Source organism: Haliotis rufescens, unplaced genomic scaffold (genome assembly GCF_023055435.1).
Source record: "Haliotis rufescens isolate VD_foot unplaced genomic scaffold, xgHalRufe1.0.p SCAF_8, whole genome shotgun sequence".
Taxonomy (NCBI): Eukaryota; Metazoa; Mollusca; class Gastropoda; order Lepetellida; family Haliotidae; genus Haliotis; species Haliotis rufescens.
Window position 1 is genome coordinate 1,690,255 of NW_025964372.1, and position 24,197 is coordinate 1,714,451.

Consider the following 24,197-nt stretch of genomic DNA (forward strand, 5'->3'; position numbering starts at 1 on the left):
AGCCACTGGCTTGTAGGGAAAACATGTTAGGAGCCACTGGCTTGTAGGGAAAACATGTTAGGAGCCACTGGCTTGTAGGGAATACATGTCAGGAGCCACTGGCTTATAGGGAATACATGTTAGGAGCCACTGGCTTGTAGGGAATACATGTTAGGAGCCACTTGCTTGTAGGGAAAACATGTTAGGAGCCACTTGCTTGTAGGGAATACATATTAGGAGCCACTGGCTTATAGGGAATACATGTTAGGAGCCACTGGCTTGTAGGGAATACATATTAGGAGCCACTGGCTTATAGGGAATACATGTTAGGAGCCACTTGCTTGTAGGGAAAACATGTTAGGAGCCACTGGCTTGTAGGGAATACATATTAGGAGCCACTGGCTTATAGGGAAAACATGTTAGGAGCCACTGGCTTATAGGGAAAACATGTTAGGAGCCACTGGCTTGTAGGGAATACATATTAGGAGCCACTGGCTTATAGGGAATACATGTTAGGAGCCACTGGCTTGTAGGGAATACATGTTAGGAGCCACTTGCTTGTAGGGAAAACATATTAGGAGCCACTGGCTTGTAGGGAAAACATGTTAGGAGCCACTGGCTTGTAGGGAATACATGTCAGGAGCCACTGGCTTGTAGGGAAAACATGTTAGGAGCCATTGGCTTGTAGGGAATACATGTAAGGAGCCACTGGCTTGTAGAGAATACATGTCAGGAGCCACTGGCTTGTAGAGAATACATGTCAGGAGCCACTGGCTTGTAGAGAATACATGTTAGGAGCCACTTGCTTGTAGGGAAAACATGTTAGGAGCCACTGGCTTGTAGGGAAAACATGTTAGGAGCCACTTGCTTGTAGGGAATACATATTAGGAGCCACTGGCTTGTAGGGAATACATGTTAGGAGCCACTGGCTTGTAGGGAATACATGTCAGGAGCCACTGGCTTGTAGGGAAAACATGTTAGGAGCCACTGGCTTGTAGGGAATACATGTTAGGAGCCACTGCCTTGTAGGGAAAACATATTAGGAGCCACTGGCTTGTAGGGAAAACATGTTAGGAGCCACTGCCTTGTAGGGAAAACATGTTAGGAGCCATTGGCTTGTAGGGAAAACATGTTAGGAGCCACTGGCTTGTAGGGAAAACATATTAGGAGCCACTGGCTTGTAGGGAATACATGTTATGAGCCACTGCCTTGTAGGGAAAACATGTTAGGAGCCACTGGCTTGTAGGGAAAACATGTTAGGAGCCACTGGCTTGTAGGGAAAACATGTTAGGAGCCACTGGCTTGTAGGGAAAACATATTAGGAGCCACTGGCTTGTAGGGAATACATGTTAGGAGCCACTGCCTTGTAGGGAAAACATGTTAGGAGCCACTGCCTTGTAGGGAAAACATGTTAGGAGCCACTGGCTTGTAGGGAAAACATATTAGGAGCCACTGGCTTGTAGGGAATACATGTTAGGAACAATTGGCTTGTAGAGAATACATGTCAGGAGCCACTGGCTTGTAGGGAAGGAAGCATGTTACAGAGACTCACATCTTCCTGAGCTTTCTGTGCCTCCCTGGTCACTCTCTGGTCGTGCTCCTTGACGTCGGTCAGCTCACTGAAACACAACACAACTCACACTAAACCCATCAATATATTGTCAAGGTAAAGGCGAGGTTTTTATCAGTTTTACAAGTTTTACAGATCACAGGGCAAAAGCAAAAAACCCACAATCAGTTGCTTGACAACAGTATAAGGTTCTATACGGAAACACGCCTCCACAGTAAATAGAGAAGTTGTGAGCCATAAATTGATTCTACTTTGTCACCCGTCAACGTCTAAGAAATGCAAAGCAAACAATTCAGAAATATGTTGAATTTACTTTTATTTGCCCTCCAAAATATCTCTATGGGATTTATAAAAAAATACAACCAAAAACATACACAACTACAAAAATCTTGATCAAATGCAAGGTAAAGTCTCAGGCCTTCTCTGACAGAATATATTTGTTACTTTGAAAATAGTCACCATCTTTCACTGGAACCCAAATTAGTATTTATTTTTCCCGCTGAGCTACCCAATGATGATAAGAAGAAAGGAAACATTGACTCACTTTGTTAGGACACTGATGGTAGATTTGAACCTCATGAGTTCCTCGGTGAGCCGCCTGTCCAGTGCCCGCTGTGCCATCACCTCCTCATGAAGACTGTAGAAACACAGGAACACATTGTCATGAACACATTGTCATGAACACATTATCATAAACACATTGTTCTGAACACATTATCATGAACACATTGTCATGAACACATTATCATAAACACATTTTTCCGAACACATTATCATGAACACATTGTCATGAACACATTATCATAAACACATTGTTCTGAACACATTATCATGAACACATTGTCATGAACACATTATCATAAACACATTTTTCCGAACACATTATCATGAACACATTGTCATGAACACATTATCATAAACACATTGTTCCGAACACATTATCATGTACACATTGTCATGAACACATTGTCATGAACACATTATCATGAACACATTGTTGTGACCATATTGTCATGTACACATTGTTGTGACCACATTGTCATAAACACATTGTCATGAACACATCATGAACACATTGTCATGAACACATTGTTGTGACCACATTGTCATAAACACATTGTCATGTACACATTTTTGTGACCACATTGTCATGAACACATTGTCACGTACACATTGTTGTGACCACATTGTCATAAACATATTGTTATGAACACATCATAATGAACACATTGTCATGAACACATTGTCATAAACACATTGTCATGAACATTGTCATGACAACATTGTCATGTACACATTGTTGTGACCACATTGTCATAAACACATTGTCATGAACATATCATCATGAACACTTTGTCATGAACACATTGTTGTGACCACATTGTTGTGACCACATTGTCATAAACACATGGTTTTGAACACATCATCATGAACACATTGTCATGAACACATTGTCATAAACACATTGTCATGAACATTGTCATGACCACATTGTCATAAACACATTGTCATGTACACATTGTTATGACCACATTGTCATAAACACATTGTCATGAACACATTGTCATTAACACATTGTCATAAACACATTGTTTACAACACACTCAACAATAGAATATCTTTCCACATTTCTCTTTAAATAAGAAAAAGGCCAATTATTTTCTGAACATATCAAACAATAATTGCCATTTCCCTTCAAATCTTTTCACTTTGCTCAGTGCATCCTACAAACAAATAAAGCCCCACAAAAACCAGCTTGGGTTACCATCAGGAAAAGCTAATAACAAGCATTCTACACTGCATCCAGGGGACGACATAAAGAAGCTGTTGCTGTGAACTGACTGACCTCTTGATCTGCTGTGGCACTTTGTTGAGGAGGGCGCTGTACTTATCTCTCAGCATCGCCAGCAACTCCCCTCTCTCCACACACTCCACGCTCACCTGGACACAGATATAACTCAGTAGGCAACATCGAACATGTCACTTCTGTCACAGATCCACCCTCACTTAGCCTCTGTTCCCAAACGTCTAAACATTCTTGTAACAAGCAATAACCACATCAAGCAGCTTTTTATCCAAACATTGACAGTGACATTGACATTTCGACTACAATATAGTTGTCCTGCTCACTCCTGCAAAGACTTCACCTTAGAGAATTCAGAAAGCTAAGTATTCCCTCCACCCCCTAAAGCAATATTCCATCTTATGACGGCAGTCTGAAAAATAATCGAGTCTGGACCAGACAATCCATGATTGACATCATGAGCATCGATCCACTCAATTGAGATATAATGACATGCATCAACCAAATCAGCGAGCCTGACCACCGGATCCTGTTAGTTACCTAACGACAAGCATAGTCACCTTTTATGGCAAGCATGGGTTGCTCAAGACATATTCTACCCCGGATCTTCATGGGTAAAAAAAGTTCATGAAACAGGTGGCTGTGTATTATACCTAAAGAAACATAGCAATAGGCACACTGCAGTAATAAATTTAGCAATTAAATTGAGAAATTTATTTTGATTTTTTTCTCATGCAAATATGTTACAGATATGACTTTGATTATACATAAACTGTAACCTGAGACTCTTGGCATTATTACAATATCAAGAGTATACATGCTTACCTTGTACAGTCACAATTTTGGGGTCTCTGAATTTGTGAGTGAAAGTTGTTTTATGTCATAGTCATCAATATAACAGCTACTGAAGCTGTAACATGCTGTTACAATCTTGCCCGCAATATCTCAGTGCTATACATCAGTGGCCACACAGGGACCTCCAATCTCCTAAATACCGTCTGCTTGTATTTCTTTCTTAACAAACCACCATGGGTAAAAAGATTTTACGGCATACTCCACAATATTCCAGCTATTCTTGTCTGGACCAGACAATCCAGTGATTGATATTATGATATATTATTCCATCAGAGAACGATGACATCCAATCAACCGAGTCACCGAGCCTGACCACCGAATCCAGTAAATTGCCTCTAAAGACAAGCATAGGTTGCTGGGGCTGACTTCTAGCCTGGGGCCTGGGGCAGCTGTGTCCAAAGACGGTATCTCGATAAACTGATATCAGCCAGAATACATAACCCTGCCACTAGTGAGGTTGGATGAAATGGGGTTTAACAACGTGTCCAAGATTATTGCACATATATAGCGATGTGCATGTACGTGTGTGTGTGTGGCTGCTTGTGCCAGTCCGGAATGATGCTGATTGATAGTGCTAGCTCACTGAGATACCATGCCGCAGTTTAACATGAATACCCCACTCAGACACAGTATACTGACACTGAGTCGACCAGTCCTTGTTTTAGCCCCTTAACGCCGATCCCTGCCACTGAATTTTATAAATAACACCAGTGTCTGAAGCAGGGAAAGCAGCCCTTGGTAGGTGAGTGGAATGGTTGATGGATGTATGTTGGAACCCAGCAAATACAGGGTAGTGAGAGAGAAATAGTGGACACACCTGTCTGATCAGCTCATGGAAGATTATGTTGTAAACATTTTGCTCTTTCTTGATCAGTTCCAACAGATTGTGCATCTGAAATATTCACACACATTGTTGTTAAGAACAGGCTTCAATATACTGTTGTGTTTATGGCATACATTTAAAAACTGATGTTCACACTGTGTAAAGTTGTATAGGGAATTTGCGCAAAGTCTGCACATTGTGTTTTTCGTTGATACTTCATACACACAAATATATTGATGTCAGTTCTTATAGATAAGTCAAAAATAATAAAGTCACAGACTGCTTATTTAATGAGCAACAAAAAAACTGAAGACAATGATACGAAATCAGCGCCATCGTCCAGCGCAATAATGCAATACAATCTCCGGCAACCCTTTTATCAGTACCCTTAAAGTATGGCAGTTACCGCCACCTTAGCACTAAGATATTGTGGAACGGGGTCTAGATCACTAAACGATGGTCACTACCAGTGATGGAATAGCTCACCCTACCTGTAAATATCCCTGTACACGGGCCTCAGGCACTGGTACTACAGTTTCCCTTGCTATTGCGCCCTTCAATATAGCGCTAACTCAGTCATAGTGCGCAATAACGCATGGCTCCCAAAATATACTTACAATTTTAATAAACTCAAGTTTTACACTGACATGATGTTTTCACAATCTCACAAAATTTATCAGCTGATCACTTTGAGCTTGTAACATCGGAAATACCAGTCAAAAAATCTGAACCGAAGTACGCATTCAATCCCATTATTCTACTATCTGGTTTAACGTATTCATAGTATATATAAACTTACATTTGCAAAATGTTTATTAATTATTTATTAAAAATTTCATTTAATATTGTTTACAATAATTTCAGCGAAATCATGTGTGAAGTGATCGATAGATTATTTACAGCAACCATGGTCAGATTTACCGCTATTAATGCCTTGAAACAAACTTTAATTGACAGAGAATGGATACATATATATCATAAATGCCATACTTTGACTCGTTAAAAGTCATATTTGCAGCAATTTGACTGTTATATATCAACATGACGTTTCACAATCGAAATACATGGCGCGGAAGGCCCTACGATGACTGGTCAAAATGTACCATACATAAAAATATCCAGCAATAGCAATCACTGTACCAAAGTGCTGTGCTTCGGTTGTTATGATTCTACATATACAAAGTAAAAGCTGCAACTAAAGTAACAGGATATTGGAATATAGTAGCATGCTGCCTGTGTGTGTGACTCACCTGTGTTGGTCCCTTGACGACAACATCGTTGTCCGCTACACCGGCCTTCTCCAACATGTCCTCCAGGGAACGCTTCAGCTGCAGGACCTCGTACCTGCTGGCCGGCTTCCTGCACACAACATACCGTGAGTGAGTGAGTGAGTGAGTGAGTGAGTGAGTGAGCTGGAGGACCTCGTACCTGCTGGCCGGCTTCCTGCACACAACATACAGTGAGTGAGTGAGTGAGTGAGTGAGTGAGTGAGCTGGAGGACCTCGTACCTGCTGGCCGGCTTCCTGCACACAACATACAGTGAGTGAGTGAGTGAGTGAGTGAGTGAGTGAGTGAGTGAGTGAGTGAGTGAGTGAGCTGGAGGACCTCGTACCTGCTGGCCGGCTTCCTGCACACAACATACCGTGAGTGAGTGAGTGAGTGAGTGAGTGAGTGAGCTGGAGGACCTCGTACCTGCTGGCCGGCTTCCTGCACACAACGTACCGTGAGTGAGTGAGTGAGTGAGTGAGTGAGTTTAGTGAGTGAGTGAGTGGTGGGTGTGAGTGGGTGTGGAGTGAGTGAGTGAGTGAGTGAGCTGGAGGACCTCGTACCTGCTGGCCGGCTTCCTGCACACAACGTACCGTGAGTGAGTGAGTGAGTGAGTGAGTGAGTGAGTGAGTGAGTGAGTGAGTGAGCTGGAGGACCTCGTACCTGCTGGCCGGCTTCCTGCACACAACGTACCGTGAGTGAGTGAGTGAGTGAGTGAGTGAGTGAGTGAGTGAGTGAGTGAGCTGGAGGACCTCGTACCTGCTGGCCGGCTTCCTGCACACAACGTACAGTCAGTGAGTGAGTGAGTGAGTGAGTGAGTGAGTGAGTGAGTGAGTGAGCTGGAGGACCTCGTACCTGCTGGCCGGCTTCCTGCACACAACGTACAGTCAGTGAGTGAGTGAGTGAGTGAGTGAGTGAGTGAGTCAGTGAGTGAGTGAGTCAGTGAGTGAGTGAGTGAGTGAGCTGGAGGACCTCGTACCTGCTGGCCGGCTTCCTGCACACAACATACAGTCAGTGAGTGAGTGAGTGAGTGAGTGAGTGAGTGAGCTGGAGGACCTCGTACCTGCTGGCCGGCTTCCTGCACACAACGTACAGTGAGTGAGTGAGTGAGTGAGTGAGTGAGTGAGTGAGCTGGAGGACCTCGTACCTGCTGGCCGGCTTCCTGCACACAACGTACAGTGAGTGAGTGAGTGAGTGAGTGAGTGAGTGAGTGAGTGAGTGAGCTGGAGGACCTCGTACCTGCTGGCCGGCTTCCTGCACACAACATACAGTGAGTGAGTGAGTGAGTGAGTGAGTGAGTGAGTGAGCTGGAGGACCTCGTACCTGCTGGCCGGCTTCCTGCACACAACATACAGTCAGTCAGTGAGTGAGTGAGTGAGTGAGTGAGTGAGTGAGTGAGTGAGTGAGTGAGTGAGTGAGCTGGAGGACCTCGTACCTGCTGGCCGGCTTCCTGCACACAACGTACAGTCAGTGAGTGAGTGAGTGAGTGAGTGAGTGAGTGAGTGAGTGAGTGAGCTGGAGGACCTCGTACCTGCTGGCCGGCTTCCTGCACACAACATACCGTGAGTGAGTGAGTGAGTGAGTGAGTGAGCTGGAGGACCTCGTACCTGCTGGCCGGCTTCCTGCACACAACATACAGTGAGTGAGTGAGTGAGTGAGTGAGCTGGAGGACCTCGTACCTGCTGGCCGGCTTCCTGCACACAACATACCGTGAGTGAGTGAGTGAGTGAGTGAGTGAGTGAGTGAGTGAGTGAGTGAGCTGGAGGACCTCGTACCTGCTGGCCGGCTTCCTGCACACAACATACCGTGAGTGAGTGAGTGAGTGAGTGAGCTGGAGGACCTCGTACCTGCTGGCCGGCTTCCTGCACACAACATACCGTGAGTGAGTGAGTGAGTGAGTGAGTGAGTGAGTGAGTGAGTGAGTGAGTGAGTGAGTGAGTGAGTGAGTGAGTGAGTGAGCTGGAGGACCTCGTACCTGCTGGCCGGCTTCCTGCACACAACATACAGTGAGTGAGTGAGTGAGTGAGTGAGTGAGTGAGTGAGTGAGTGAGTGAGTGAGCTGGAGGACCTCGTACCTGCTGGCCGGCTTCCTGCACACAACATACCGTGAGTGAGTGAGTGAGTGAGTGAGTGAGCTGGAGGACCTCGTACCTGCTGGCCGGCTTCCTGCACACAACATACAGTCAGTGAGTGAGTGAGTGAGTGAGCTGGAGGACCTCGTACCTGCTGGCCGGCTTCCTGCACACAACATACCGTGAGTGAGTGAGTGAGTGAGTGAGTGAGTGAGTGAGTGAGTGAGTGAGTGAGTGAGTGAGTGAGTGAGTGAGTGAGTGAGTGAGCTGGAGGACCTCGTACCTGCTGGCCGGCTTCCTGCACACAACATACCGTGAGTGAGTGAGTGAGTGAGTGAGCTGGAGGACCTCGTACCTGCTGGCCGGCTTCCTGCACACAACATACCGTGAGTGAGTGAGTGAGTGAGTGAGTGAGTGAGTGAGTGAGTGAGTGAGTGAGTGAGTGAGTGAGTGAGCTGGAGGACCTCGTACCTGCTGGCCGGCTTCCTGCACACAACATACAGTGAGTGAGTGAGTGAGTGAGTGAGTGAGTGAGTGAGTGAGTGAGTGAGCTGGAGGACCTCGTACCTGCTGGCCGGCTTCCTGCACACAACATACAGTGAGTGAGTGAGTGAGTGAGTGAGTGAGTGAGCTGGAGGACCTCGTACCTGCTGGCCCGCTTCCTGCACACAACATACCGTGAGTGAGTGAGTGAGTGAGTGAGTGAGTGAGCTGGAGGACCTCGTACCTGCTGGCCGGCTTCCTGCACACAACATACCGTGAGTGAGTGAGTGAGTGAGTGAGTGAGTGAGTGAGCTGGAGGACCTCGTACCTGCTGGCCGGCTTCCTGCACACAACATACCGTGAATGAGTGAGTGAGTGAGTGAGTGAGTGAGTGAGTGAGCTGGAGGACCTCGTACCTGCTGGCCGGCTTCCTGCACACAACATACAGTGAGTGAGTGAGTGAGTGAGTGAGTGAGTGAGTGAGTGAGTGAGTGAGTGAGCTGGAGGACCTCGTACCTGCTGGCCGGCTTCCTGCACACAACATACAGTGAGTGAGTGAGTGAGTGAGTGAGTGAGTGAGTGAGTGAGTGAGTGAGTGAGTGAGTTTAGTGAGTGAGTGAGTGGTGGGTGTGAGTGGGTGTGGAGTGAGTGAGTGAGTGAGTGAGCGAGTGTGTGGTGGGTGTAAGTGGGTGAGTTTAGTGAGTGAGTGAGTGGTGGGTGTGAGTGGGTGTGGAGTGAGTGAGTGAGTGAGTGAGTGAGTGAGTGTGTGAGCGAGTGTGTGGTGGGTGTAAGTGGGTGAGTGAGTGAGTGAGTGAGTGAGTGTGTGAGCGAGTGTGTGCTGGGTGTAAGTGGGTGAGTTTAGTGAGTGAGTGAGTGAGTGAGTGAGTGAGTGAGTGGTGGGTGTAAGTGGGTGAGTTTAGTGAGTGAGTGAGTGGTGGGTGTGAGTGGGTGTGGAGTGAGTGAGTGAGTGAGTGAGCGAGTGTGTGGTGGGTGTAAGTGGGTGAGTTTAGTGAGTGAGTGAGTGGTGGGTGTGAGTGGGTGTGGAGTGAGTGAGTGAGTGAGTGAGTGAGTGAGCGAGTGTGTGGTGGGTGTAAGTGGGTGAGGAGTGAGTGAGTGAGTGAGTGAGTGAGTGAGTGAGTGAGTGAGTGAGGTTAATGTGGGAGGTATGGTGCCAAAGTTGATGCAGGTCTTGTAAGTCTAGATTAGAACAGCCGACCTCTTTGGAAACTCCAGTCCTTTAATATAGACTTACGTCAGACATAGTGATAAGACCCCTTTGTACAATGGCCAGGCTCGCTGACTTGGTTGATGCTTGTCATCGATCCCAACTGTGTGGATCGATGCTCATGTAATTAATCCCTGGACAACATGACCTTCACTCTGGACGACTCCCAATGGTTGACCAATCCAACCTGTCTCACCAACATGACACGGACAGCTAATGTGGCTCGTGTGTTTGAGGAAGTGGGTATGTGAGAACCAAAGACTTACAGAGACGGGAACTTGACCAGGTGCTTCTCATGGTCGTCCGGCTGTGTGGAGTATTTACTGGAAACCAACATGCATAAATAAACATCAACATCAACACTAGTTGCATATAAATTACCTGAGGCCTTTCAAAAAGGTGATTTACAGATTTTTGTTCCTAAACATATGTTGGTGGTCAAAATATTAAAAAATTAAAATTTCTTTTTGTCTTTTGTGTAAACAGTCATGTTTAATATTTTTTACAATTCACTGTCATGGGACAGGCATGAAAACACCTTGTGATATATTTCATTACTGAATGGGGTTTCAGACTCGGCAGTAATAAAAAAAAGTCTAAATTGGGAATTGTAGTTTTGTCTACTTTCTTGAATTTTACGCTTGGTGGATCTGTAAACCAAATAATAGTAAGCCAGAAATGAAACCTGGGTGTTGATCACAGCTACCCAACTGACCACTAGGTGACCCCACCAGGTGAAACACACCTTGCCGTTATTATAAGTATCAGTGTAGGCCAGTATAAAGTAATCAGTACATTATCACCTCATTCGGATTGCCTTGTGTCATGGCTCAAATCTGAGATACCGGGTCACATTCTTTCTTTGAAATAAGAATGGAAACAGAACGCCTCCTTCCTCACATTATGGGAAAGAAGATGTGTAACAATTACTTCCTACTGGTCTTATTGACAGGAATGATGTTGTTTTGTGTCCTTACTCTTCATGGTATTCAATCCCCAGGACGCCCTTGTTCTTGACGATGTGGTACTCGTCTGGCAGCAGGGTGTCTGGGAGCTGGAGGGCCTGCAACATTGACCACTGGATATTGTTGGGACATTGACCACTGGATATTGTTGGGACTATGACCAGCGGATATTGTTGGGACATTGACCACCGGTTATTGGTTGGACGTTGACCACCGGTTATTGTTAGGACTTTGACCACCGGTTATTGTTGGGATATTGACCACCAGTTATTGCTGGGACGTTGACCACTGGTTATTGTTGGGACATTGAACATTGGTTATTGCTGGGACATTGAACATTGGTTATTGCTGGGACATTGAACCTTAGTAATTGCTGGGACATTGAACCTTGGTTATTGCTGGGATATTGAATATTGGTTATTACTGGGACATTGACCACTGGTTATTGCTGGGACATTGACCACTGGTTATTGTTGGGATGTTGACCACTGGTTATTGTTGGGACGTTGACCACTGGTTATTGTTGGGACATTGACCACCGGTTATTGCTGGGACATTGAACACTGGTTATTGTTGGGATGTTGACCACTGGTTATTGCTGGGACGTTGAACACTGGTTATTGTTGGGACATTGAACATTGGTTATTGTTGGGACATTGAACACTGGTTATTGTTGGGACATTGAACACTGGTTATTGTTGGGACATTGAACACTGGTTATTGCTGGGACATTGAACATTGGTTATTGCTGGGACATTGAACCTTGGTAATTGCTGGGACATTGAACCTTGGTTATTGCTGGGATATTGAACATTGGTTATTGCTGGGACATTGAACATTGGTTATTGCTGGGACATTGAACCTTGGTTATTGCTGGGATATTGAACATTGGTTATTACTGGGACATTAAACATTGGTTATTGCTGGGACATCAGCTCTATCACACATCATCAGCTCTAACTCACATCATCAGCTCTAACTCACATCAGCTCTATCACACATCATCAGCTTTAACCCACATCATCAGCTCTATCACCATCATCAGCTCTAACTCACATCATCAGCTCATACTCACATCATCAGCTCTAACTCACATCATCAGCTCTAACTCACATCATCAGCTCTAACTCACATCAGCTCTCACACATATCATCAGCTTTAACCCAGATCATCAGCTCTAACTCACATCATCAGCTCTGACACAAATCATCAGCTCTATCACACATCATCAGTTTTAACTCACATCATTAGCTCTAACCCACATCATCAGCTCTAACTCACATCATCAGTTCTAACTCACATCATCAGCTCTAACTCACATCATCAGCTCTAACTCACATCATCAGCTCTAACTCACATCATCAGCTCTAACCCACCTGTCTTGGTTTCTCCTCAGTGTCTCTCCTGACAATGCTCTTGTCAATCTTCTCCGGCCGCTCTGCTGTTGCCTTTGTTTGAGGAACGTCGTAGAGGAACGAAATGTCCCTGTGATGAAGAAAAGGATCAGATCATATCACGTATTTTTCTATTTACGGATCCTGTTGTTCTGGTATTTACACTGACACAAGCTAATGAGTCAGCAAATGATTGGTCCCCACTACAGTGAGTGAGGGAGTGAGTGAGGTTTTACACCGCTTTAAGCAATATTCCAACAACATCACGGCAGAGTGACACCAGAAATAGGCTTCACACATTGTACCCATGTCAGGAATCGAACCCAGGTCTTTGGCGAGACGACGAACGCCTTAACCACTAGGCTACCTGACCGCCCCTTCACCACCACAGCCTAAAGTGACATTTGCATTCCTGGATGATGGAACATAGTGGAGTCCACAGTAAAGTGCTGACACTGCATGTTCTGAGTTACCTCCCTGCACCACACGTGCACGCTGTGTTCTCTGTCAGATGCTTGAATCGATCCCGTCGCTGGAAGTGCCACACATTGGCTGGACGCTGTCGGCCTTGAACCTTTGTAATACATGGAAACTATCTCAAACAAAGACGAGGGATAGACGGTGTGACTTGCATTTTGTGCCACAACATGTTGATTCTACTAGCCTGAATTTGCATCTTTGCATCATTTATGCAGATGTTAGTGTTTTTGAATGAGCTTATTATGTTTGTATGTTTGTTGTTTAGCGCAACACGCAGCAATATTCCTTCTATATGATCGTTGTCTGTAAAAACTCAAGTCTGGACCAGACAATCCAATGATTGATATCATGAGCATCGATCTGACGTACGCATTTGGGATCAATGATATGCATCGAACCAGCAATGTAGCGAGCACTGATTTCATTTTAAAGAGATTTTGTTTTACTCATGTCTTCCAAGCACAAGGTGTACTTCTTCTGAACATTCATAACCATCACAAGAATTATTTAGAAATTTGTCTTTTCTGTTTGAAAGCAAAAATTTCTTATTTTGCAACGCACAGAGGTAGTATTTAGATTCCTGTGTCGAGATGGCGGTCCTAGTTTGTCCTTCAACACAGGAGCCTGCGTAAGAGCAAATAGGACGTCTTCCGGGAGGAAGTCACTCTGCAGGGATGTTGGGAGGGGCTTCGTCTTGTCCATTGATGTGCTGGACCTCAGATTGGGCAAGACACCTGTATAAAAGTTGATACAAATAATCAGTACTGATGGACAAGGCAATCAAAACTAGTAAAGAGACAAGATTTGAGAACAAGCAGACATTTAACATCTTTATGTTCATTGAAGCCCACATCATTTTATGTACCAATACTGTGGTATTGCTAATTAATGATGTTAAAAAAAATAATTTTTTTGTTAATGCTGTACTCATCAATATTCCAGATGTATGAAATAAAAAACAAGGCAACCCCGACCTCTTCTCAAAGATATTTTTAATTGCCAGACATGAAAAAAGCAATATTTTTTTAGAAAATCCACTTATTGGAAACAAACTTTGCACTGCACCTCTTCTATTAGTATGGGAACTGTTCCCTAAATTTGAAAAGAATCCATGAAGTAGTTTTCAAGTTACAAGTCGCACAAAGGTTTAAGGAAAACACTTTAAGGTAAATAAACTTAAAAAGCTGTATTTTTTCAGAAAATCAAGATAGTGAAATCAAACTTGGCACTGCACCTCTCCCATTGGTATAGAAAGTGTTCACCAAGTTTGAAAAGAATCTATGCTGTAGTTTTCAAGTTATGGTTTGCACAAAAAAGTCCTTGGAAGGATGGATGGAACGACGGAATTTCCTTGGTATAACTATATAACCCCACCCTTTAAGTCAGGGGTAAACAGTAAAATAATGAAGTCTGGACTAGACAATCCAGTGATTGACATAATGAGCAAATAAAATTAGTAATAATAATGACAATGATGATCTGACCTCAAATACAACATAAGAAGCACTTTCGTCAGATCGTCAGATCTGTCCTGGAACACAGAATACAAAATAAGAATCCTTACTCTGGTTGCTATCTGCAGGCACCATAGTGCCACTTCCTTCCATCCCAGCAGATCGGTCCATCAGTGGAGGGGTCGGCATCGGCAGCTGGGGATCCATAGCAGCTGGCGCCACGGTGGCACTCATTGTCTTACTTTGGAGAGTCCACTGTAGTTAGCTGGCTGAAACCAATATGTAGGAGTTGTCACATGGCAGTTTTCATATCACACCCCGACACCCCATATCAGCCAAATTATAAAATGTGTCTATTTTCAAGTGAATGCAATACACTTTCACCTTGTTTGGAAGACATTGTCATGGGAAAGCTACCCGAGCAGCCGAGAAGACGATGCACTATGGGACATAACTCTAATTTTTTACCACCCGGGCTGATAGCGATCGCCCATTTAAAATGCATTGATAGTCAGATCAGCCTGTTGGTGAGGTGAGGTGAAATAGGGTTTAACGTCGCGTCCATGATTATTGCACTTATATAGCGACGTGCATGTACGGGTGTGGGTTTGTGTGGCTGCTTGTACTCGTCCGGACTGATGCCGATTTATAGTGCTAGCTCACTGAGATACCATGCCACAGTTTAACATGAATACCCCACTCAGACACAGTATACTGACTCCGAGCCGACCAGTCCTTGTTTTAGCCCCTTTATGCCGAGCGCCAGACAGGGTAACAACAAGTACAATCTTTTAACGTCTTCTGGTAAGACGCGGCCGGGGATCGAACCCTGGACCTTCCGCTCTCCGGGCTGACACTCTACCACTTATTACATACTTATTGATTGGTGCACTGTTTATGTGGTTCTAGTTTTGACCAGGTGCTTCCCTGATGAAGGAATCCTGCACACTTGAAACAAGGTGACATAATTAGGTCATAAATCATATATCTACACGGTTCCATTTTTAATGAATGTAAGACTTGCCATTTAAATGACCAACATCAACACATTATTTCCAACTTCATTTCACATTTACCCCAAAAGGATACATTGCCTCGATTCCTACGTTTGATGAACGTATTGGGAATTCCTAGAATCACTGCTCGTCGGTAGCAGGTGACAAAAATTAATGTGTGTGAATTATGTCATTATTATTCTCGCACCTAACCTTGAATGTAGGGTAGCGCAAGCATGAAACAAAATATGAAGTATGATAACATTATCCTTTATGTTCACTGTTCTCCCTGCAGTGTTTTATTATATGATAACAACTCCCACTTGTTTTTTATTTCTTAATTACAGACTCATTTCTTCCATGACATTATCTAGAGTGAAAACAGTAGAAATAAAATAAGTGAACACAATACCCTATCAAACGTTGTTATTATTGTAACACTGGCACTCAAGTAAAGACTGCCTGACAGTTGCTATGACTAGACGTAATCACTTTATAAGTAAACATGCAATAACTGGAGATTAGGCAGTGCGCAATAAAGATAATGCGCAAAAGTGGACAGCTTGAGGATACATGGATCGAAAAGTAATCAATATCATATCATGATAATGGCTAAGTCTTAGACCAAGGACCAATTGACTACAAAATATTCTGTAGACGACAGTACACACTAACATTCCCCATTTCATGTTGCATTTGTCTTTGTTTTCACTTATCTTACATAACTGTTGCAATCATTATTAGCCCATTATCATGAATTTTAAAAAATCAATTTGAATATCAGAATTAAAGCTTTACGTGATTTGTTTGTTGCTAATGCCACAATAAGCAATATTCCACCTATTTGACAGTGGCCTGTAAAAAAATCGAGTCAGGGCAAGACAATCCTGTGATTGATATTATGAACAACAATCCACGGGACATGATGATACGCTATTAACCAAGTCACCGTGTCTTGCACACCACAGGTAGCTGGGGACCTATTCTTACCTGCAATACCCACCGGGATAATTTTCAAGACGTCCAGTTAAATGATTAACTAATGTGACAGTTACAATTCACCACGTATAAGGCCATACAAATGATTAATCAGAATGTACTAATTTTGCACATAAAAGATCAACCTCATGACATTAGAATTTATATCCGAACGGATCAAGATCGATCTATCATCATATTATTTCCAGGTATTCCATATCATTCAAACAAAGCAAAGCTTTTCGATAACACCAACATGATATATATCTATTAAATCAAACAGTGGAACTAAAAATCAAGCAACACAGATAATAAGACAACATAAACATACTTTTGATGGGGACAGAATTCACTCTTCGGCCATTTTGGTTTATACGTCGCCATGGACAGCGGAAGCGGAAGTAGGATTACACTCAAAGATGGCTTCCAAAGAACACGTGAAATCATTACCAAAAGAAATTAAGGAACTGCTGAATAAATACCCCGTTTTAGAACACATAAAAGATTCAAATAAGGTAAGTTTGGTTTACACTTGGCAAATTTGGTAGTTTAGTTCTTTTCCAAATAAAGTTTAGACAATTTGTCCTCTTATCTGTGATATTTTGTTTTACAGTGTGTGTCATACATTTATCGTATTAACTGTAAAGGGGTTAATAAAATAATTAACACCATGCTATTAAAGTGATTTACTTATATTTACGGAACATAATTGATGTTTTACCGGAATGTGATCTAAATATTAAATGATACCTCTTAGCAAAGGGAGACAACTTTTGCATCCATGAAATATGATATGACCTGTCCTTTAAATTTTGCTCTTGCAGATAAAATGTACATTGAGTGGGCATGAAATGCCTTGCAAGACAGATATCGTGTCTGGTTACGTGAATGGGAAGAAGTTCATCAAGTTGTATAAAGATAAGGAATATAACTACGACAGATTAAAACCACATCTTGTTCCAAGCACCAGGAGACATCACGAGTAAGTGTGATTATCATTGTAAATTGGTTTCGGGCCATCATGTATACATTACACTATGGTATGGTTGTCAGTGCTTCAGATAGATGCTGCACATTCTAAGATGCTTAAGATCAAAGGTGCCGACTGTACTTTATCCTGTACAGAGTACAATTGTTTAGTTACGTCATAATGGACTGACGTCATGGCGCTGTTCAAGTTAGAGACTTATGTATTTGAGTATAAACACATTCTAGTTTTTTATGTTTTCTTGATGACAAGTTAAACTTTATTGAAATTGAGGGTAGTGCTCGTTTCTGGAGCAGAACTCCAAAACTGTTAAATATTCCTGGATGAAACTTGCAATATAGATCATTCTTGTGGAGAACTGGTGCCTTTTGATGATTTGGGATATCGAAAAATACTGAATAGCGTTATTTTTTTCTTTACTAAACTGAAGACATCCAATGGCAATGAACCAAAAGTGGGGTATAAGTAGCCAAACTCATTTCCGAATACACCAGTCCCGGGGGATATGTCATGTCCTGATGACTCTTGTTCTCAAGACACCTGACGTGGCAACCTGTGTTACCCTAGTATGTTCTGGTCACTTGATGACAACGCCGAAGACCTTGGCTCGATTCCCGACATGAGTACAATGTGTGAAGCCCATTTCTGGTGTCCCCCGCCGTGATATTGCTGGAATATTGCTAAAAGCGGCGTTAAACCATACTCACTCACTTGATGACAAACTTGGCTAATGTGTAGATGTAAAACACTCCTGTGAAGATCTAGGTCAGAACAGGTCTTCAGCAGCTTATGCTTGTCGTAAGAGGTGACTAACGGGATCGGGTGGTCAGGCTCGCTGACTTTGTTGTTGTCAACTTATCTCAACTGTGTAGATTGATGCTCATGATGTCAGTCACTGGATTGTCTGGTCCAGACTCACCATCATATATCTGGAATTTTGCTAAGTGCGGCGTTAAACAACAAATAAATCACACACCTCTAGATGTGCCTCAATTCTGGTTATCATTGTTTGTGAATGATTCCTATACTAATATGTACTGATGCAATGATAGATTTTAAGTGCATGATTGGATGTGGAGGATAATGCTGTTGGATGTCAGTGATAATAGATCCATCTATAGACATGATAGATGCATCTTCCCGAGGCAAGAGACTTAACTGACTTTAAAAGTCCAGTTTCCACCCTTGCCGAACTAGGCTGGAATTCCTTGGCTCGATCGTAGCGCCACCAGTGGCTATTATGAGTTATGTCCTTTCCAAGCCTCTCCTATGGACCAATCAGATTCCACCTGTTGTATCACTTGCATTTGCTTCAAACAAAATAGCGGCGCCTAGTCAAGACAATCTGATCGATAATCAATGTCTATATTGTGATTAACGGTCTTACATCACGAAATGCATCAAATCACAGGAGCACCTTGATTAAAAACATGAAAAGATTTGGAAAATATCTGTTGATAACGAGTTAGCGGTGCACATGCTTTGCAAATCCTTTAATCAACCGAAATCTGCACGACAGTTTACAAACTGGATTTCGATTTCGTTATGCGATTTTGATTGGACTATGCATAGACTTGTTAGTCCAGCCAAAATGTAACTCCATAATACCAGGCTAGTTCAGCAAGGGTGGAAACTGGACTTTTATAGTCCGTTTACTCTCTTGCCTCAGGAAGATGCTATAGATGATGTATCCCCAATCATGTATTTCATTTATGGAATGCTTTTTAATTTTGTAAAGTATGGTTAAAAACAAGTTATTTGACCAACAATGTGTGGAAAGAAGCAGAAAAAAATGCAACAGATTATATCCTGATGATTGATGAATTTGAACAAATATGACCAATGTTTGATGACAGCGGTCAATTCCATCACTAATCTGTGATATGCATGAGTAGAGTTTTGCTAGGGAGATTAAAGTATGGAGGATTTATCAGGACGACACATATTTTGTTCCAGACATCAGTTGTTCTGCCTCCTGACATTCACCCACATCAACAAGACGCCGGTGGCCGTCGACCGTCACTTGAAGGGCAGGAAATACAGCAAGGCTTTGAAGAGATGTATGGTTATCAATTCTCTCAGTTGCATTATTGATTCCTCAATGTTGTATTTTGCTTATACATTGAACTTTGAATACTTGTTCCCACCAATGAGGGGCGGTCGGGTAGCCTAGTGGTTAAAGCGTTCGCTCGTCATGCCGAAGATCCGGGTTCGATTCCCGACATGGGTACAATGTGTGAAGCCCATTTGTGGTGTCCCCCGCTGTGATATTGCTGGAATATTGCTAACAGCGGCGTAAAACCATACTCACTCACTCCCACCAATGATGACGCCTAAGTTTGTTCAAGAGGTTTGAATCTGATGGCTGGCACAGGGGCCAAATTAATAAAATCTGCTCATTGCCATTAATCAGCCATTTTGTACAAGTTTTTATTTTATTTTTTGTGGGATTCAACCGTTTTTTTTTTACAGTATTCTAATTTTGACGATGCATGTATAGTTCTTATGATGACCTCATATTTTGATCAAATAATAAGAATTTAGTATTCATGCAGTAAATGCTTGATTGATGGCTTTTGTTGAGTGTCTGACTTTGTTGACATTTTCACTTGTTGACTTGATAGTGCTATGTTGTGACCGAAACTGAACATTAAGCAGAGCTCCAGATAAGCTGCGTATCTGCGTAAAATACGCATAAAAAATGCAGAAATAGGCAGTAAAATAAAATCCAAGCGTATCAAATACGCAACAAACATTACAGATTCACTAGAAAAATAAAACTTGTGCCTATCGTCAAAATATTGTGAGGTAACCCTCTGTATTCGATTAGCAAATCAACAACTTATTTGGAAATTATGAATGGACATTCCGTCAACCTTGCCAAACTCCATGATGACAGTTACGTCATGATCATTTGCTATCACACTTTCTTGTGGAAGTATCGTGGTATTTTTGAGTCCTATAAAGCTCTCGAACCCAAACAACACAAGTTTGCAGGGACTAGATGAATAGTGTTTGTAAATATTTAACTTAAATACCCACATGTGTAAAAACTAGTGGGTAACAGAAATTTGAATACCCAGATAGAATTACTGATACTCAATGATTTTAAAATGCATGGGTAAAATACCCACAACACCAAAAGCTTATCTGGAGCTCTGATTAAGTGTGATGTTTCGAATGTTAAGCAGAGCACTGCCAAATATACAGGTAAAGCCAAACTTTCCTTCTTTGTTGGTTATATTTTGTGTAAATCCCTGGGCACAGTGGCTAATAAAAAAATAAATAAAGACATTTTCTTTTTTCAAGTAGTTTTGTGAGTGTGTTTCCATGTGTGTAATGAATACAGGTTGAAGTACTGTTCTAATATTCCTCACACAGAACTCTCGAGTTGGAGATAGTGGGCCTTAAATCAGATGCATCAATCATCGATGTGATGTTGGATAGATGAATTAAGCAATACGTGTTTGGTGCATGGGGTTATAAATAAGGGGGCGGTCGTGTAGCCTAGTGGTTAAAACGTTCGCTCGTCACGCCCAAGACCGGGTTCGATTCCCGACATGGGTACAATGTGTGAAGCCCTTTTCTGGTGTCCCCCGCTGTGATATTGCTGGAATATTGCTAAAAGCGGCGTAAAACCATACTCACTGACTATAAATAAGGTCTTGACTGTCACCTGTTGTAGTAGCAGTGCTCGATTTAAAAACTTGAGAAAACACTTCTGTTGTCAATTATTTTGGTTTGAATGATTCAAGGGACCAAGTGTCAGGAGACGGGGGAAGTGTTCCGTCCGTTACGCAAGAGGAAGAGGGAGGAAGATGAACCTGGAGATGGCAACAGCTTCCATGATTCTGACAGGGACTCCGACGAAGACGTGGACACAGATGATAGCTACAGTGATCTATATCCACGTAAGGCAGCAGAGATTATGCCAGGCTGTCTGGTATTTATTTCCAGTTATGGTTTAAAGGTCATTGGCGCTGTGTGAGAAAGATATTGAATGTTAAATAATCCCAATGGGGATTCTGGGTAAGGTTGGATTATATTCAGGGATTCATCATTATTTATAAAGCTGTGTAAGTATTTATAAAGCTGTAACAAATATAAACATTAATACATTTTATCAACTTCCTTAGAGAGGCTATACATAATGTTAATATCTCATGAAAGAAATAAATGACGAGTGGGAGTTGTTTATCGTACAATAAAACACCGCAGGGAGAACAAACCACTTGTCTCAGGTTGTTTATTCTTCATGCAGTGTTTTATTTTATGATAAACAACTCTCACTCATCATTTATTTCCTAAGTAAGATCTTAGCATGACAACCATATGGAGTGACAATAGACAGTTGTATGTATGTGTGAACACCACAAGTAAATCTTCGCCATTACATCTGCGAGATGCACCTGAAGGCTGGCCACACACGTACACAGAGGTTAGAGCTGTGTTCCATAGCTTGTCCTTGGTGTTTCAGCTCAGTATTTCGGCGGGGACGGCCTGAACTCGGACTTCGAGTGTGACGTGGAGGAGGACGAAGGGGCAGCGGTCACGACACTGAGCAGGGGGGCCTCAAAAAAGACGTCAAAATGGGTGGGTTGGATGATGTGTTTTAGCACACCATCCTCTATGTTTCCAGGGCTAGCATTTCAGTAAAACTACACTTACACCTGGATCCATTCCTGTGGTTCTTGCGATCGCAAATTACCTGCCATTGATGTCCATTTGCCAATTTAATTGGCTACACTACTAGGTCTAACGTACCAATAAGAATGTGAGTGAGAAACCAGCCTCAATGTTGGGTTGGCCAGTCTGATTGATTATGATTGATTATGATTGATTATGGCTGTGTTATCGATGAGACAAACCAATCAGATAAACGTGGCATTATGATCCGATAAGATATGCAAATGAAGTCACCTTGCAGGAACTACTTTCAGTCTCTATACTTCAATCAATGCCTTTTTTCACAATAAACTAGCGTCAGGTAAGTATAAAAACATTGCATTTAATCAGAAATGCTCCTTTTTCTCAATAAACTATTGGCTACCGTTCCCAATATGCCGAGACAGGAGTTTCCTTATGTGCCGCCGAGTTTAAGCAGCAGACATGGCTGCATGTAATTTGGCACTATATGATAAATGGGCGCTTCACTCAAACATTGTATTCATACACCATGGACTGATTGACTTGAATTACGCCTTAAATATTTGTTGTTTTAAGAATGCCATTATTTGTAAATATCATATTAGGTATAAAGAGTATGTCTATTATGTATGCCTACAAAATGTTCGCATAAAACAATTTTTATTCCTAATGTATATTTACAATACAGATTTAATCTCTTCTAATAATCTCTTTTGATTTTTAGTCAAATTTTGACATGTTCTTTTCATTTGTTTTAATTGCAGGCCAAACGAAAACATGACAATAAACATAAGAAGATGAAATCTGGAGATTAACATTTGCCGATGGTGTGGTTATTCTGACACGGACTCCATCTCGGCAAGGCTGGATGCTTGTGTGAACTTACAATGGAACAGTGAGGTGATATCCTAGGGCTGATGATGATGATGATGAACCTTGAAGACTGTATTCATTCAATAAGGACGAGGCGGAGACTGACTCAACCACTCACTGTTTGACAGTGTCGCAGGTCGGGGCTGTGTGGCATCAGTGCATTGCTTGATCGAGGTGAAACACGTCTCACATCATTATAGAATTTTGCAGAAATAATTTCCAGTGACAATCTGTGTGCTGTAGAGAGACTGCAGTGGAGTTCACTGAAAGGTGTTTGCAGGTCTGAGTGAGCAGTACTCGACATCAAGATTCATGTGTCATTTTATACTCTGAACTGAGTACATTTCAGAAGGTCTGAGACGAGTCCAAATTTACTATCCGGGTACCCACCGTAGGTCTCAAGGTTGGGTACAAAATGTCTGGTTGGGAAGCCCTGGCAAAAACTGTTTAGATAATGATCTGATCATGCATACACTGAAGTGAACTGGAGTTTATTTTTACTCAAACATATAAAGTCAGAAAGATTATGTGCATATTCACAAAGAAATGCGACCATAAGCGACTTTTATTGTTATTGAAATATAAACAATATATCATGTGACTAATCTTGGGTCCTACTCAGGACCCACCCGACTCGAGTTACCAGCCCAGCCCCACATTTCACCCTTATGAAGGCAAATCGTCTTCCCAAGGCAAGAGTGTCCACTAGCCTATGTTAAAGTCTAGTTCTCTTGGCTCGATCGTGTCACCCCATGTAGAACACAAGTTGTCTCCCTTGTGATGAATACACAATATCCAATCAGATTGCTTTCTTATTTCAAATGGCTTTTAAAAAGATGACTACAAAAGCAGACGACCTGGTTGATCAAATAATAAAAATATTCCAGATTTCATCCCCGACAGACAAACAGAATGACAGATTACAACAGTGAAGATACTTATCACTGCCTCACTTCACTCTTACAAAAGGGACACGCGATTCGCTGTGCAGAGTTGCGTCCCTTTGGCACGCCAGAAACCTATGATTGTGGGTTCGAATCCCGGTTTGCCCCGATTATGTTTCTAGGTTTGTCAGCACCATACCCGTGCTCATGGGTTTCACCGAAGTGGTTAACGTCGAGTCAAAGACCTGTATCACTTCGGGCTTTCCTCCCACATTAAGCTGGCACGTCGTGATATAACTGTAATACTGTTAAAAGCGGCGTTAAACACAACTCACTCACTCACTCTTACAATAACAGAGGCATACAGACTACACAGTATCAAGTAACGCTGCACATCGCGGTAACCTGAAATGTTCAGCAGGGGTTGGCTAAAAACAGCACTGCATCTCGTCACTGCAATAA

At 42.6% G+C, this 24,197-nt stretch overlaps 2 protein-coding genes across 4 annotated transcripts in view; one reads left to right on the forward strand and one right to left on the reverse strand.

Annotated features, from left to right (window-relative positions):
• Positions 1-16,726, reverse strand: part of LOC124144651 (axonemal dynein light chain domain-containing protein 1-like) — a 45,521-nt gene extending 28,795 nt beyond the window's left edge. For 2 of the 3 annotated variants that reach the window (XM_048389477.1, XM_048389476.1), the window contains exons 1-12: positions 16,675-16,726; positions 14,481-14,639; positions 13,478-13,650; positions 12,910-13,010; positions 12,419-12,527; positions 11,055-11,140; positions 10,344-10,400; positions 6,282-6,390; positions 5,026-5,100; positions 3,396-3,490; positions 2,094-2,186; positions 1,532-1,598 (exon numbers count right to left, since the gene is read on the reverse strand). In XM_048389477.1, the coding sequence (XP_048245434.1) occupies positions 1,532-1,598; positions 2,094-2,186; positions 3,396-3,490; positions 5,026-5,100; positions 6,282-6,390; positions 10,344-10,400; positions 11,055-11,140; positions 12,419-12,527; positions 12,910-13,010; positions 13,478-13,650; positions 14,481-14,604 (1,089 nt within the window). In that variant the 5' untranslated portion in view covers positions 14,605-14,639; positions 16,675-16,726. Of the gene's footprint in view, positions 1-1,531; positions 1,599-2,093; positions 2,187-3,395; positions 3,491-5,025; positions 5,101-6,281; positions 6,391-6,412; positions 9,384-10,343; positions 10,401-11,054; positions 11,141-12,418; positions 12,528-12,909; positions 13,011-13,477; positions 13,651-14,480; positions 14,640-16,674 lie in introns of those variants that run through there. The other variant, XM_048389478.1, reaches the window with a different exon arrangement.
• A 7-nt stretch (positions 16,727-16,733) lies between these two features.
• LOC124144648 (surfeit locus protein 2-like) lies at positions 16,734-23,653 on the forward strand. Its single transcript, XM_046514179.2, has 6 exons — positions 16,734-16,858; positions 17,168-17,325; positions 19,288-19,391; positions 21,087-21,242; positions 21,809-21,924; positions 22,743-23,653. The coding sequence occupies exons 1-6, from the start codon at positions 16,763-16,765 to the stop codon at positions 22,791-22,793; spliced, it is 681 nt and encodes a 226-aa protein (XP_046370135.1). The 5' UTR covers positions 16,734-16,762; the 3' UTR covers positions 22,794-23,653.
• Positions 23,654-24,197: the final 544 nt, after the last annotated feature.

What these genes read in the sequence shown, in the direction of transcription:
- LOC124144648 (XM_046514179.2), top strand. Translation starts at nt 16,763, where the DNA reads ATGGCTTCCAAAGAACACGTGAAATCATTACCAAAAGAAATTAAGGAA. An exon ending in ACATAAAAGATTCAAATAAG is followed by an intron (nt 16,859 to 17,167) that starts GTAAGTTTGGTT and finishes TTGCTCTTGCAG; the next exon opens with ATAAAATGTACATTGAGTGG. An exon ending in CAGCAAGGCTTTGAAGAGAT is followed by an intron (nt 19,392 to 21,086) that starts GTATGGTTATCA and finishes GAATGATTCAAG; the next exon opens with GGACCAAGTGTCAGGAGACG.